The sequence below is a fragment of the Pleuronectes platessa genome, chromosome 12, assembly GCF_947347685.1.
Source record: "Pleuronectes platessa chromosome 12, fPlePla1.1, whole genome shotgun sequence".
NCBI lineage: Eukaryota > Metazoa > Chordata > Actinopteri > Pleuronectiformes > Pleuronectidae > Pleuronectes > Pleuronectes platessa.
In genome coordinates, this window is record NC_070637.1 from 15,991,830 (window position 1) to 16,005,573 (window position 13,744).

General features: G+C 42.7%; 1 protein-coding gene across 1 annotated transcript; it reads left to right on the forward strand.

Moving 5' to 3' along the window:
• Window positions 1–313: 313 nt before the first annotated feature.
• On the forward strand, window positions 314–13,250 carry ccar1 (cell division cycle and apoptosis regulator 1). Its single transcript, XM_053436124.1, has 26 exons — window positions 314–372; window positions 1,127–1,285; window positions 1,482–1,660; window positions 1,773–1,961; window positions 2,468–2,500; window positions 2,732–2,928; window positions 3,053–3,179; window positions 3,279–3,455; window positions 4,116–4,308; window positions 4,450–4,594; window positions 4,693–4,848; window positions 4,988–5,213; window positions 5,596–5,709; window positions 6,036–6,202; window positions 7,035–7,245; window positions 8,397–8,480; window positions 8,697–8,885; window positions 9,120–9,311; window positions 9,460–9,696; window positions 9,785–9,911; window positions 10,154–10,236; window positions 10,317–10,457; window positions 10,567–10,687; window positions 10,798–10,980; window positions 11,895–12,100; window positions 12,195–13,250. The coding sequence occupies exons 2-26, from the start codon at window positions 1,177–1,179 to the stop codon at window positions 12,273–12,275; spliced, it is 3,867 nt and encodes a 1,288-aa protein (XP_053292099.1). The 5' UTR covers window positions 314–372; window positions 1,127–1,176; the 3' UTR covers window positions 12,276–13,250.
• Window positions 13,251–13,744: the final 494 nt, after the last annotated feature.

Consider the following 13,744-nt stretch of genomic DNA (forward strand, 5'->3'; position numbering starts at 1 on the left):
CTTCAAAGCTTCATGAAGCTTCATCTCGCCATCACTACCCATAACCCACCCTGCAAGAAGAAAGAACCCCTCACCATGTTTTTACCCAGCCTCACACTGCAACCCGCACCCGGATAGATTTACAATGCATCAGCCACATTTACAAGCACACATTGCCCAGCCTTTCTTAAACCCCATCTCAGTTGAGCGATTATGTACAGTTAAGTGGTGAACTGTGACGCAGGACCTTGTTGTTTTTGTCAGAGACAGTTTTATTGGATATATAAACTGTGTGTTAGTTGATCTCTCCCGGATTTTCTGCCCCCTGCTGCGTGGCTCTGAAGCCCGCGCATGCGCAGACTGTGTGTACATCGGCCGGCGTAGGGGACAGCGGTAAGCACCGACGATAATGTCTATGTTCGATATCCTGAATATTTAATGTATATTTGAAGCGCAGTCGATGTTTGCCGTGCAGGAGAGATGCAACCGGCGGTGACCGGGTGTTTTTATTCTGCGTGGCGCCGGTCAACATTAACTCAGGCCTCGCACTCGACAACAAACCCAGCACGAGGCTAATCTGGCAACAAAGCTAGCGACGTGCGAATGCTAGGGGTTAGCTTAGCCGTGTGTACAGCTCCTGTGCTACAGCAGCCATGTTGTGTTTGAATTCTGATGTAGCATCTCGACGAGGAGATGTTTCACCCTGTGGAGACGAAGCCATAGTTCCTCAACTTAAAGAACCGGCAGTCAGCTGCTGCGAACAACAACAATATCAGCATTAGCCAGCGCTAGCCCTCTGTCAGCTGCAGGCGCTAACACTAGCCTCTACGCTGTGTCAGCACTAATCGGACTCTAATCCACGGAGTTAGACCTATCTGACACGACATGTTAGATAGGTCCATGTAAATTCACGTCTTCGTGTCGTGTTGAACGTACCCTGGTGCTGCCTCTTGTGTATTTTGATGTTGAAGTGCATTTTGTTTTGGTACGTCACTGTCTTCCTGCACTTTGATCCATACTGACACAGGGTTTGTTCAATGATAATACGCTGCATGGGATTCATGTTTTTTATGTGATCTAAATACTCTGACCCCTGTTATCCTCTGGACTTAGCTCTACTTGACCTAATTGTACATTTTGTTTTTAGTGGCGAGCATTGGTCTGGTGAGCAGAGCTTGCCCTTAACTTGAATGAGTCATGGCCCAATTTGGGGGACAGAAGAATCCGCCCTGGGCGACTCAATTTGCTCCCACAGCGGTGTCCCAGCAGGGCCACTCTCAGTCTCTAGACCTCAACAGCCTGCACTGTAAGTATAGCACACCAGAGGGTCAAAGCTATTTCATCTCCTATTTCACCAGGCACTAATTACTCTAATGAAAATGTGTAACTCTTGTGTGAAAATACTTAATCTCACTGTGTCTTTTACATAATTATCACATCATCTCTCCCATGGATTTTCCCACATTTCTCTGAATGTGGTGCCTTATTTTCCGTCTCTGCAGCTATGGGTGTGCAGCAGCCGTCTATTCTGGGAGCATCTCCCTCCGTTTACTCTCAGCAGTCAGCCTTGGCTGCCGCCTCTCTCAACAACCAGTCCGCTGCAAACTATCAGCTGTCTCAGCAAACTGCTGCCTTGCAACAGCAAGCCGCAGCAGCTGCTGCAGCAGCAGCACTACAGCAGGTCAGTCATAGCATGGTAGTCCAAAGCAGCAGCAAGCTGTGCAGATTGTAATGTTCACTTCTCACTGTTTGATCAGCAACAGCCTCACTCGTGTACTTTTATTTCTCTATAGTCGCAGATTAATTCAGCGCTACAGCAGTATCAGCAGCAACAACAGCAGCAACAACAACAACAGCAACAGCAGCAGCAGCAGCAGCACCAACAACAACACCAACAACAACAGCAGCAGCAGCAGCATCAGCAACAACAGCAACCTCCCCAACCACCCCCTCAACAGCAACTGTACGGTGTACCTCATCAGGTAAAACATGCTCAATACGCCTGTCACACTTTGCCTTAGATGTTCTCTTGCACATGCAAACCTTGGACAAATGTCATGGTTCTCAAAATCAAGGACATAAGCATTGGGCTTAATATTTAGACATCTATTCGATCTTTGTATACATTTAAATGTCTCAACAGAATTGAAGACTTAAGTTTGTTGGTAAAATAAGCATAGGTTACCTTAAACACTACTAAATGTAAAATCCCCCCGAAATTGCACTCTTTCATACTGAGGTTAAATTCAGTCCTGAAATCATTAGCATAGATTTTTTTTCACATCCTTAGGGTCTGAATATACTTTGGCAGCTGAAAAGGTTTGTTCTGAGGCAGATCATGTGAATGTAAGTGTAATTTGAGACAACTTCTGATATGACTGCCCCTTTTACATGCAGCATTAAAAGATCTTGTTTCAACCAGCAAATACCCTGTGGTTCTACCACTAGAACAAAATGTTTAGTCCTCTGTTTTGTCTTTTCTTCGCAGCTCCCACAGCCTCAACAGGCACTGCTTTCTCAGGTAATGTGCAAAAAAACATGCATCTGCCACATATTGTTTACTGCTTGTCTTTTCTAATGTAATAATCCTGTTGTGCATTTGGGGTTAAATTAATTGCGTTACACAATGCTCTAATTCATATAACTTCTATCTAATTTATTACTACATGTATATTACGATAACATAGACATGCAGCCAACATGTTTTTCAAATAGCTGTTTTTTCATCTTTCTCTTTATTCCTTACCTTCAGCCCCCCGTCGCCATGTCCACCAGTTTGAGTCTGTCTAACCCCCAGCAGACAGCCCAGATTACTGTGTCCTACCCAACACCACGTTCAAGCCACCAACAGCAGACACAACCACAGAAGCAGCGAGTCTTCACTGGTGTCGTCAACAAGCTACACGACACATTTGGTTTTGTAGATGAAGATGTCTTCTTCCAGCTAAGGTAAAGTAGTGTAGCATCTCCCAGACATTGGCACTTCTTAAAACATGTTCAATTGAAACTGAGGTATTCTGACATTTTGAGATGGACAGATATGCATTTATGATCAATGTATGATTGTTTTCAGTGCTGTGAAGGGGAAGACCCCCCAGGTGGGCGACAGGGTCCTAGTGGAAGCTGTGTACAACCCGAACATGCCGTTCAAGTGGAACGCCCAGCGAATCCAGACCTTACCTCAGCTAGCAAACCAGTCGGTGAGAACTCTTAGAGTTTGCATTAATTTACTCAAGAAAGAGTGGATCTCATTCTTGTTCATCTTTTATTGATTGTTGTTTTCTTAATTTCCCTCCTAGCATCAACAACATCAACAGCATCAGCATCCGCATCAACATCCGCATCAACATCAACATCAGCATCATCAACATCAGCCTTTACCTCAAGCTTCTCCACAGCTCGGCGGCCTTTACAATGAGCCCGGGATGCAGCTGCGCTACTCAGACATGCACTCTGCTGTGGACAACAGACAAAATGTAACCACCATCCCCTGAATCTCACACACACAATCATCTTTATAGAGGGATTATTTATATATGTTTTAACATATATTTATTTATTTATATATAAATTTTTATTTTTATGTTTTGTGGTAGATAACAGCTTCTTTATCCACATTTTATTTATTTAGTTTGGCAAACAAACTAATGTGGCCTTACTTCTGTTTTAAGGTTGTTAAACTGAGGGATAGGCTGCTATGATAAAGAATATTTTTTTAACCTATTTCAGATAATGGCAGCAACAGTATACAGCGTGAAATTAGCAGTTCTATTACACTGTTCTGTTAATTCCTACAACTTAAAAAGAAACTGTTAATTTGCAGTAATCCTTGGTGTGAAGATTTGTTTTGAAGTACTATGTACATTCGAATCTAACCAACTGAATTGGTGCAATGCCAAGCAGTGTGTTGTATACAGTTTGAATAATGGTATATATAGTTGTGTGTGTGTGTGCGATATATATTTCTGAATACTGTAGTGGACTGGCCTTTTTGGTCAAGTGATTAATTCAAGGTTAAGATTCAGTTTGATCTGAATGTTGCCAAAATTAAATATAGAATTATTAAAAATATTAGGAAGATGTTTTTGGCTCTTTTTAGTCTTATTTTTGAATCTTTTTTTGCTTCTTTTTTATAGAACCAGCCTCAAGTTCCTCAAATGATGAAAGCAGGCCCCACCATGCTTCAGTCTCTACCTCCCCCAACCACTTTCAGTGTTCCGGTCCAGGCTCCCCCTCCTTCCCTCCTGCAGGCCCAGCTTTCTGCTGCCTCTTTGGCCCCACTCCTCCAAAACCCTCCTCAGCCTCTGCTGCCACAGCCGCCACCCAAAGGTAATATAACTTGTATCGGCAATAAAGTGGTGACGATCAAACGGTTTCAGTGCAACGTTGACGACGGAATCAAAGCTGTGTTCATGGCATAGATGTGATTTTAAACAAGCAGGTCCTTTGCTGTTTGTGTTTTGTTTCTAGATATTTTCTCCGGGGGTCTGCTTCAACCCCCAGTTAGGATGATGCAACAGCCACAACCTGTTCGACGAATTGAACCTCCCCCTCGTTTCCCCAACCGCAACGATCGAGGCCCCGAGCTCATCCTCAGGACAAAAGAAGAACGCAGGTGGGCTAATATAATACTTTTTCCAAAATGTTGGCATTGAGCTGCTGCTTTTGTTGCTTTCCTATAAATCTATTATTTGCCTTTACTTAATTCATTAGCCGGGACAGAGATCGTGAACGCAGGCGGTCGAGAGAGCGCTCGCCCACACGCAAACGCTCCAGAGACCGTTCCCCGAGACGTGACCGCTCGCCAAGACGGCCCCGAAGGGTCGTGCCTCGCTATACCGTCCAGTTTTCCAAGTTCAGCTTGGATGGGTGAGTAGAGTTCTTTTTAGTTTTTCATGCTGTGAAGCTGAAAACTGATCCAAGTTTTCACATGCCAGGACTATGGTGTAAAAGACGACAACATGTCTAGTATGAGTGAGGTAGAAACTGTCCTCTCTGTGTTCTCCAGCTCCAGCTGTGACATAATGGAGCTCAGGAGGCGCTATCAGAGCCTCTACATTCCCAGCGACTTCTTTGACGCTGTCTTCACCTGGGTGGACGCTTTCCCTGTGACACGCCCCTTCCAGTTTAGTAACGCCTGTAATTTCCACATCTTGCACAAAGAGGTTGATCCACTTGTCAAGAACACAGCTGTGCTGGATCCCCCCGATGCCAACCACACCTATAGTGCTAAGGTACGAGCCTCAATGATAAATACACTGCACTAGTGTGACACTCACCCTCAGTACAATGCATATGGCAGCCAGAGACAACAGCTTGATGTGAAGAAAAGTTGTCAAAGCAATTATCAAATTACAATCAGAATTGGAAACAAGAAGATAATAAAAGAGTAAAGAATCCCAATGCTAATATATGGCCCAAAATGTATATTACATTTTAAATAACTATAATTAAAAGGAAAACATAAATACAACCAATTAATAGAAGTTGAATTTAGAAAATAATTTAATTTCTTTAAATGAATGCACATCTTCTCATCCAGTCAGCCAGCAGATATATCTGTCGGGCACTTGTTTGGTTTGTGTGCTCAATTAATGTTGTGTCTTTACGGTTCAGGTGATGCTGCTGGCTAACCCGAGTATAGAGGAACTCTACCACAAGTCCTGCGCTCTGGCAGAGGACACCCAGGAAATGAGAGACACCTTCCAACACCCTGCCAGACTCATTAAGGTACGTCTCATCTGTTCCCTGCTTGTACCACACGCATGAGCTGACAATAATGTGATGATCCTTTTCTATTGCTGAGTCTTCATAATGCGGAAGGCAACTAACTGATGTTGGCTGCCATGTGTAAATAACCCTGGTGTCTTTATATATTGTGGTGGTGGATCCTCAGAGGTGTGACTGTTCTAACATGCTACTGACCTCTTTGCTTCTGTATCTATCCTCTTTTATTTCGCTCTTCCCACCCCCTACACCCCTTTATCCATATTTCCAACTAACCTTTTCTGTGTGACTCGCGTTTGTACCCACCCATCTTTTATTTCTTCCCTCAGTTTTTGGTGGGAATGAGAGGTAAAGACGAGGCCATGGCCATCGGTGGTCACTGGTCTCCCTCTCTGGACGGAGCTGACCCAGAGAAGGATCCCTCAGTCCTCATAAAGACAGCCATACGCTGTTGCAAGGCACTCACAGGCATAGACCTTGGTCTGTGCACTCAGTGGTAAGAGCTCACGTCTCATCAATATCTATTTATCTCACTGTTTTTGTTTGTCTTTAAATTCTGTTGTTACTAAAAACCCAAGTATCTGTAATGTGCTGTTAATTTGACTATCTCTACACTAAATCTCATCCTGGACGTGTTGGGTGATACTGTTTTGTTTTCCAAAGATTATTGTGTTGTTAATTTGCTGCCCATTATTTACTATTATTATTATTTATTGTGTGTTTAATGTTATTTTGGCCTTTTGTGTGTGTTGGCGTCTTGGCTCTCTCTTTCTGTCACACTCTGTACAAACCTGCGCATATTTCATTGTGATGAAAAACCAAGCGCATGGACTTTGTGGCTGGAAGCAGTAGCCTGGACCAGAAGACACGTTCATTACTTTCTACTTATTTGTTCTTTCTGTTCTCTCTGTTAAATATCTTACATATTTAACTGGCTTTCACTTTCCCGTTTATCCTGTCTTCTCTAATGTAGTGCTTTAAGTGTACCCGAGGTTAAGCGCAGAGCACTCATTCATAATTGGCTGATGTTATGATGGGGATGTACTTCTGGGGGGGGGGGGGGTGAATTTTAATTTTGTGTGATTGTCTTGTCAACTTCTCAAAATGCCTGGTGTAACCTGTGACAACAGTTGGAGAGCTGCAGACCGGGTCCATTTGTCTATGCTCTGTGTTTTATGGGAGATGGGTCACTGTAATGATGTGTACGATCATTCAGTGACCTCATGGGAGGGAGTGGCTGTAGAAGGCTCGTCTTAGCAAGGCCTGCCTTTTATACTGTGCCCTGACCAGAATGTTTCTTTCCAATGCACCCTCTTCCTTTGCGACAGGTATCGTTTTGCAGAGATTCGCTATCATCGGCCGGAGGAGACTCACAAGGGGCGGACAGTCCCTGCTCATGTGGAGACAGTGGTTTTGTTTCTTCCGGATGTTTGGCATTGTCTTCCTACCCGCTCAGAGTGGGAGGTGCTGTCACGGCGACTCCGGGAGCAGCTGGCTGAGAAGCTGTCGGCCGAGCGAAAGGAGGCGGATGGAGAACAGGCACTGAACCGCTAATCCCTCTCTTCTCATTTCCGCTTCTCACAGGAAGGCACAGGAATTACAAAAAATAAGCGCCAGTTACACACCAGACACAACGCACACATCACCATTCATGCACACAGACACCAACGCAGGCAGAATATTGTTTCGCCAAAACTCACCTAGGCTTCTTCTGTTTACTCCTCCACCCTTCCCCTTCTCCTCAGCTCCAACTCCTCCATCAGCACTCCCACCTTCCCTCACATCCAGCAGACACACACAGTGGAAGCAGTGAGACTAGGTTGTGTTGTGTAGGCCTTGATCGCAACTGATAAAACAGTTTCCAGCTCTTCGCCTTATTAATTGGTTGCTAATCTGGATGTTATCACGTTAATTCTGGAATTTTGTAGAGCATTGCTTTGCACCATACTTAATTAACCGGTTTTAATCTTTGGTGTTTGCAATTTGGCTTAGTAATGATCTCAAATAGCTTCTGAGATTTGAACCTTTGGTGCTTTCCAGCCCTTGAATCTGTAATTCTTTTCTTAAATCTGGAATCTGTGGAGTCAGTTGCGTGGAAATGTGTAATTTTTTATGATTTTTCACTTGTTCGACTTCAGAAAAGAGAACCTCCCCAAGATCTGTTTCTTGTCTGTTCTTGTTGTTGGATTCTACACTCTCGTTTGGACTATATGTAGAATTTGGTTTTTCCAGGGCAGTTTGTTGGACAGAAGGACAGAGGGCTCCTATCTGACATAGATGTATAAATCCCATAAATGCCAATACCCCAGTCATAGATCATGGTAGGGCCACCCTATCCTCACTCCGTTCAGAGTCCAGCTTCAGTTCACCTGATGTACCTACACTCCTTTTCGACACACTCTCATTGATTTTTTACCTTTTTTGTGTTCCACAGATTGATTGATTGGCAGCTGGGGGGCATTTCTGTTGGTTTTCATAAGTGCTAGAAACCTGTGTACGCTTCAGTAGCAGTGGACTTAAACACAGTCGAGAGCTCACTAGGACGAGACAATGAAAGACAGATGTGACCTTGCTTCTTGCACGGATCAACTTTAAAGTTCACAGAGGCCTTGAATGTGTTGCTGACGGTTTTCTCTCCCACCTCTCTCTGTCTCTCTGCCTGTCTCTATCCTAATGATTTTCCCGTCAAGGAGGAAGAGGAGAAGGATGAAGGCGAAGCGAAGGACGTTTGTATTCCTACTCACTGGACTAAACTTGACCCGAAATCAATGAAGGTGAGGTTCAAAGAGAACATCTCCACACTCATAGTTTGATGTGTAGCTGAATTATCTCTGTAGAGCAGACAACGAATAATCCCTTAACATATTTTAAAAGAATACAGCTTTTTGTATATTTCGTGTGTAGAAATGAGCTTGAATCAGTTCAGAGCAGATAGTTAGGTCACCGTCATAGCACAAAGCATTAAGTTTCTCTGATTTCTCTCCCTTTAGGTAAATGACCTGCGAAAGGAGCTGGATTGTCGCTCTCTGAGCTCGAAGGGGTTAAAGTCGCAGCTGATCGCCCGCCTCACAAAGCAGCTGAAGGTGGAGGAGCAGGTGGAGGAGTCCAAAGAGCCTGAGAAACCAGAGAGCAAAGTGGCAGAGGAAGAGGAGCCAACTCGCACCGAGGAAGACCGAGAGGTACAGAGAAATTAATTCATTTTAATAATTAATTCTGTGGAAAAGAATATAAAAGTATCCAAAAATAAATGTTTGTTATTGTGGCAGCGTTGATGTGGATTTGTCATTTAGATCTTACCAAACGTCTGAAGTTATTGAGGGACAAGAATTACATTTCGTTACCTTTTTAGAAACTAGATTTATTGTACATTCCATCTGAAGTGCTTCTCTAACTGCCGTGTTCTTCCCTGTTAGGAGGAGGAAAGGAAGAGGCTGGAGGAGATTGAACGCCAGCGCAGAGAAAGGCGCTACATCCTCCCTGATGAACCCACCATCCTCGTGCACCCCAACTGGGCAGCCAAGAGCGGCAAATTTGACTGCAGTGTCATGTCCCTGAGTGTGCTACTGGACTACAGACTGGAAGACAACAAGGAGCACTCTTTTGAGGTGAGACATACTGTCATTTTACACGTATTTGAAATATGTGAACAATTGCTTTATAATTGTTTTGGTAGGCCAATAGAGTCAGTTTTGATTGTCATTATCAATTGTTCTCTTAGAAGTTGGTAATACATCTTCCTCTGTTTCTGTCCAGGTCTCCCTATTTGCAGAGCTGTTTAACGAGATGTTACAAAGAGACTTTGGGTACCGCATATTTAAAGCCCTCGCTGCTATTCCTGCCAAAGACGAGAAGAAGGAGAAGGACAAGAAAGCCAAAAAAGAGGCAGAAAAGAAGGACCCGGAGAAACGTGAAGTCAAGAAAGAAAAGGAGGAAGAGAATGAAGAACCAGCCATCAAGAAAACCAAAGAGGATGAGGAGGACAAGAAGAAGGTCAGCCCTTCACACCTGTCTCCTGTTTTCAGTCTGTCATTTGCTCAACCAATGATGTGTGTTTTAATGAATTTGTGTTTTTAATCAGTTGGATGAAAAAGCTGTGAAAAAAGAGGAGTCTCGTGATGACGAGGAGAATGAAGACGAAGGCAGCACGGCCAATGCTGAAGAATACGACCCCATGGAGGCTGAAGATGCAGATGATGATGATGACGGTACTAACCTCTTGTTTATGAATTTGATTTCCCACAATAAGATTTGGTCAATGATGAGAAATCATGCACCACGCTGAGCCTGTGATGGATCAAACTGTTTCTGAGACCTTCATTTTTTGAAAAAATCTATTTCTTTCAAAATGTTTCTTGCGTTCACACTATTTAGCAGTTAATAAAGTTGTGAGTCAACAGTTCAATTACACTGAGAGATAATTGACTAATGTGCTCCATTGTTTTCTTAGACAAGGACGATGATGACTCAACTGACAGGAAAGATCGCAAGGATGACCGCAAGTCATCAAAAGAGAGGGCCTCCAAAGACAAGGTCAGTTAGTTGGCTGTGAAGGCCTTTTTATTGTATTTTAAATAACTGTTATGGTGTTAACGTGGTTGTTGTGTCACCAGGAGAAGAAGCAGATGGTCACATACAACAAGGAGCTGCTGATGGCGTTCGTCTACTTTGACCAGAGCCACTGTGGCTATTTACTGGAGAGAGACCTGGAGGAGATCCTGTACACACTGGGACTGCACTTGTCTCGTGCTCAGGTGAACACACACACACACACACACACACACACACACACACACACACACTAACGAATGTACATCAACGCACAGCTCAGAAAATCTGACTTGTCGACTTGTTTTTTTCCAGATAAAGAAGCTGTTGAACAAACCGGTGATTAGAGAGTCTTGCTACTACCGTAAACTGACCGACAGGGGAAAGGACGAACCCATTCCCTCCATTACTGAAGCTCAGATAGAAAACCTCACAGGTAACCTCATGTTTTTCTTACTATTTAAAATCTATCATGACATTGATATGAAATGAGCAGAGTGACGGTGTTGCTCTTTCCTTCATTAAAGTTCTCTCTCTTTCTTTCAGGTAACAGAGGAGCACTTCCTACCCTGAAAGCTCGTGCTCAGTCAGAGGCCAGCGAGTCTGGTAATCTGATCGTCTATAACGGAGCCATGGTCGACATCGGCAGCATAATGCAGAAACTGGAGAAGAGTGAGAAGTCAAGAGAGGAGATAGAGCAGAAACTCATGGTGCAGGATGTCAAAATGGGTATGACTCAAATTCCATTCTATTGCAAATTTTGTTTTTTTTGGAAACCATCATTATATCTTGAATTGCAAGCTACACTCTGTGTCAGAAGTCCACCAGGACAGTGATCTGGCTCAATTTGAGTTTTGCTACAGAAACACCCAGTTTCAAAGCGTTCAGGTTTCCTCTTTCTGGGATTCCTGTTGAGACATGGACTGGAATATTCACACCAACCACATGTAAATAATAAAAGGGATCAAGCAGTATTTGTTTTTAATGTTAATTAGCATTAAAGAAACAAGCAAAAATGTTCTGTACAGAAACACGGTGCCTTTTATAGACTTAACAGATTTAACTGACCCACCAGGGAAGGAAATGTGTCCTGGCTTCACACATTAACACAATAATCTGAGAATAAACACAATAAACAAAGACAGGTGACACAACAATATATGTGCAAGAGTTAATACAGTTTATATTGTGTGGTACAGTGATTGTTAGTTCTTGTGGTTTTGTCAGCTGTGTTAATGTAGTCTGGTTAATGATGATAAACACAAGGACGGCGAGTTCGGATGTTCTCCGTCCAAATCCTTTTGTTTCATTACAACTTGTTAAATCATATCTGACAGGCTTTTGTACATGTAGCATCAACATTGTCTGTGAAATTCATTGTGATTAATGTTTGTTTAGACTGTGACACTGTTCACTCCCATACAAAGTGAAATTGATGGTATTGGACCTGCATAATTTAGCAAGCTTGTTCAACAAAGCGAAAAGACAGAGCTTGAAAATCCAACTCTACTTAGATGGTGTATAGTTTATTGAGTCGTATGTAAGTGTCTTTTTTTTTTTTTCCTCTTGATGTCCTCTGTGTCTCATTGTTGTTATGCCTTCAGTGTAACTCGGCCTCTAACCTGTGTTGTGTTCCCTTGCAGATGAAGATTCAAAGGTTAAAGCGCAGTTGGAACAAGCTAACAAAGCTTTATCCAGGGAACTGGAGGAGGTGAAAACCACTCTAGGCCAAACTGAGCAGAATCTGAAGTCCGAGGAGGAGCAGAAGACCACCTACCACAGCCAGATTAGCAAGACGTGCAACTCCTTGATGACCGCTGTCAAAGGGCTGATGTCGGTGATGACCAAGGTGAACCATTATTTTTTTTAAAGCACTTAACTGCTCTTTTTTTTTTTAAGTGGTAAGATCACGTTCACCAACTTGCTTTCTCTTTCTCTCTCAGGATCAGAAAGCCGACGCGGCTTTCGAGGAAGTCCTCGGCGATCACATTCGGTTGTCTCAAACAAACGGCGCCGATGAATGACGGACACCTTTGAAAGGAACGAAGCAAACCTGTAACACTGATTATCTTAAGAATTGTAAATATTAACTATTCATGCATAAGTTGTTAATTTGGACCTATTGTCTCCCAAATACATGTATAAATTAATGAATTAGTTCCCAGTGTTAATTTGACCACAGTTTCCATGTACTATAGATTTGTTTGTGACGACTTACTTTTTCTTAACTTGAATAATTTTAACAATGCCGGAGCTTTGAGAGGCATATTTTCTTAGTTTAAGTAAAGTTTGGTCGCTTTCTCTTGCTTTTGCTTTGTTATGGCCAATATAATGCCACATTGTAGATTTAAATGCCAGTATGTGTGGGTTGTACTTCTCAGAGATTTTTCTTTTCTTCTAATGAGCAATAAGGATGCTATTTATGTGCGAGAGAATTCATTAGAAAAATATATTTAAAATAAACTTATGAAAGGACAAGGTGGGGAGGGACTCTGACAAAAGAGTATTTACTTTTGAAATTCCTCATCTGCTGTGTAACCACAACTGTGTTGAGTTGACACTTTCAGTTTGCAGTTCTCCTTCTTGGCTGATTTAACTGGTTTCTGCTGTTTCTTGATTGTTTAAACTCACAGCTATGCATGGTTCCCGTCTCTCTTGGGCATTTTTGCTGTCGGCACCTCCTGACTGTATCCATCCACTGCTGCGCTGCCACTCACAGTGCTTCATGTTTTACTGTGACGAGCATCCGTCTCGTTTTTCTGACAAAGGAAAACTACACGTGAGCCAAAAACGATATAAGCTCAATGAATGTGCGTTCTGCTGCGGAGACGTGAACATTTTGAAATCCATCTCTAAAATGTGTGTGTTGCTTTGGATTGTTGTAGAGATGAGCCACACTAATATTCAGATGTGCTCCAGAGCAGGCGGTTTTATTTTTCTATTGAAGATGTACACAATGGATGTCTTGTGGAAGAGTAAAGTGGTTCATTTTAACACTACACTGTGTCTGCGTTTTTTCGATTTACTCAGATCTGTTAGATAATTCTCCCCTGTTAGACATGAACTTTCAAAGCAAAAACATCAGTCCCTTAACATTAATAATGACTTTGTTATATTTGATTGTTCCAGGAAGTCATGAGCCAGCACAGCAACATGAGCCAGCACAGTAACATGATCCACCTAATGCAGCGAACAGCTCAATGGAAAACAACCACAAAACCTGACTGATCTACCTTGAAACTATATAATGTGAATTTGTGAAGAGAAAATTCCTTATCTAGCTGTTGTATGCTGCACTACTCACCAGCAGGTGGCAGCAGTCTCCATAGATATAGGACACTGGTCATTGACTGAAACAAGTTGCTCTCCCCTTTTAAATTGTCTTCTTCCAGGGAGATTTACAAGAACACTGTCACATTAGACATTTTGACTGGTCATAGTGGGAAAAGCATTAACACTGACAAACCATTTTTTCAAAGATGTAGATCTTTTA

Coding starts and splice junctions, on each gene's coding strand:
- ccar1 (XM_053436124.1), top strand. CDS start 1,177: ATGGCCCAATTTGGGGGACAGAAGAATCCGCCCTGGGCGACTCAATTT. Junction 2,501..2,731: donor AACAGGCACTGCTTTCTCAG/GTAATGTGCAAA, acceptor CCTTACCTTCAG/CCCCCCGTCGCCATGTCCAC. Junction 10,688..10,797: donor TCAGATAGAAAACCTCACAG/GTAACCTCATGT, acceptor TCTTTCTTTCAG/GTAACAGAGGAGCACTTCCT.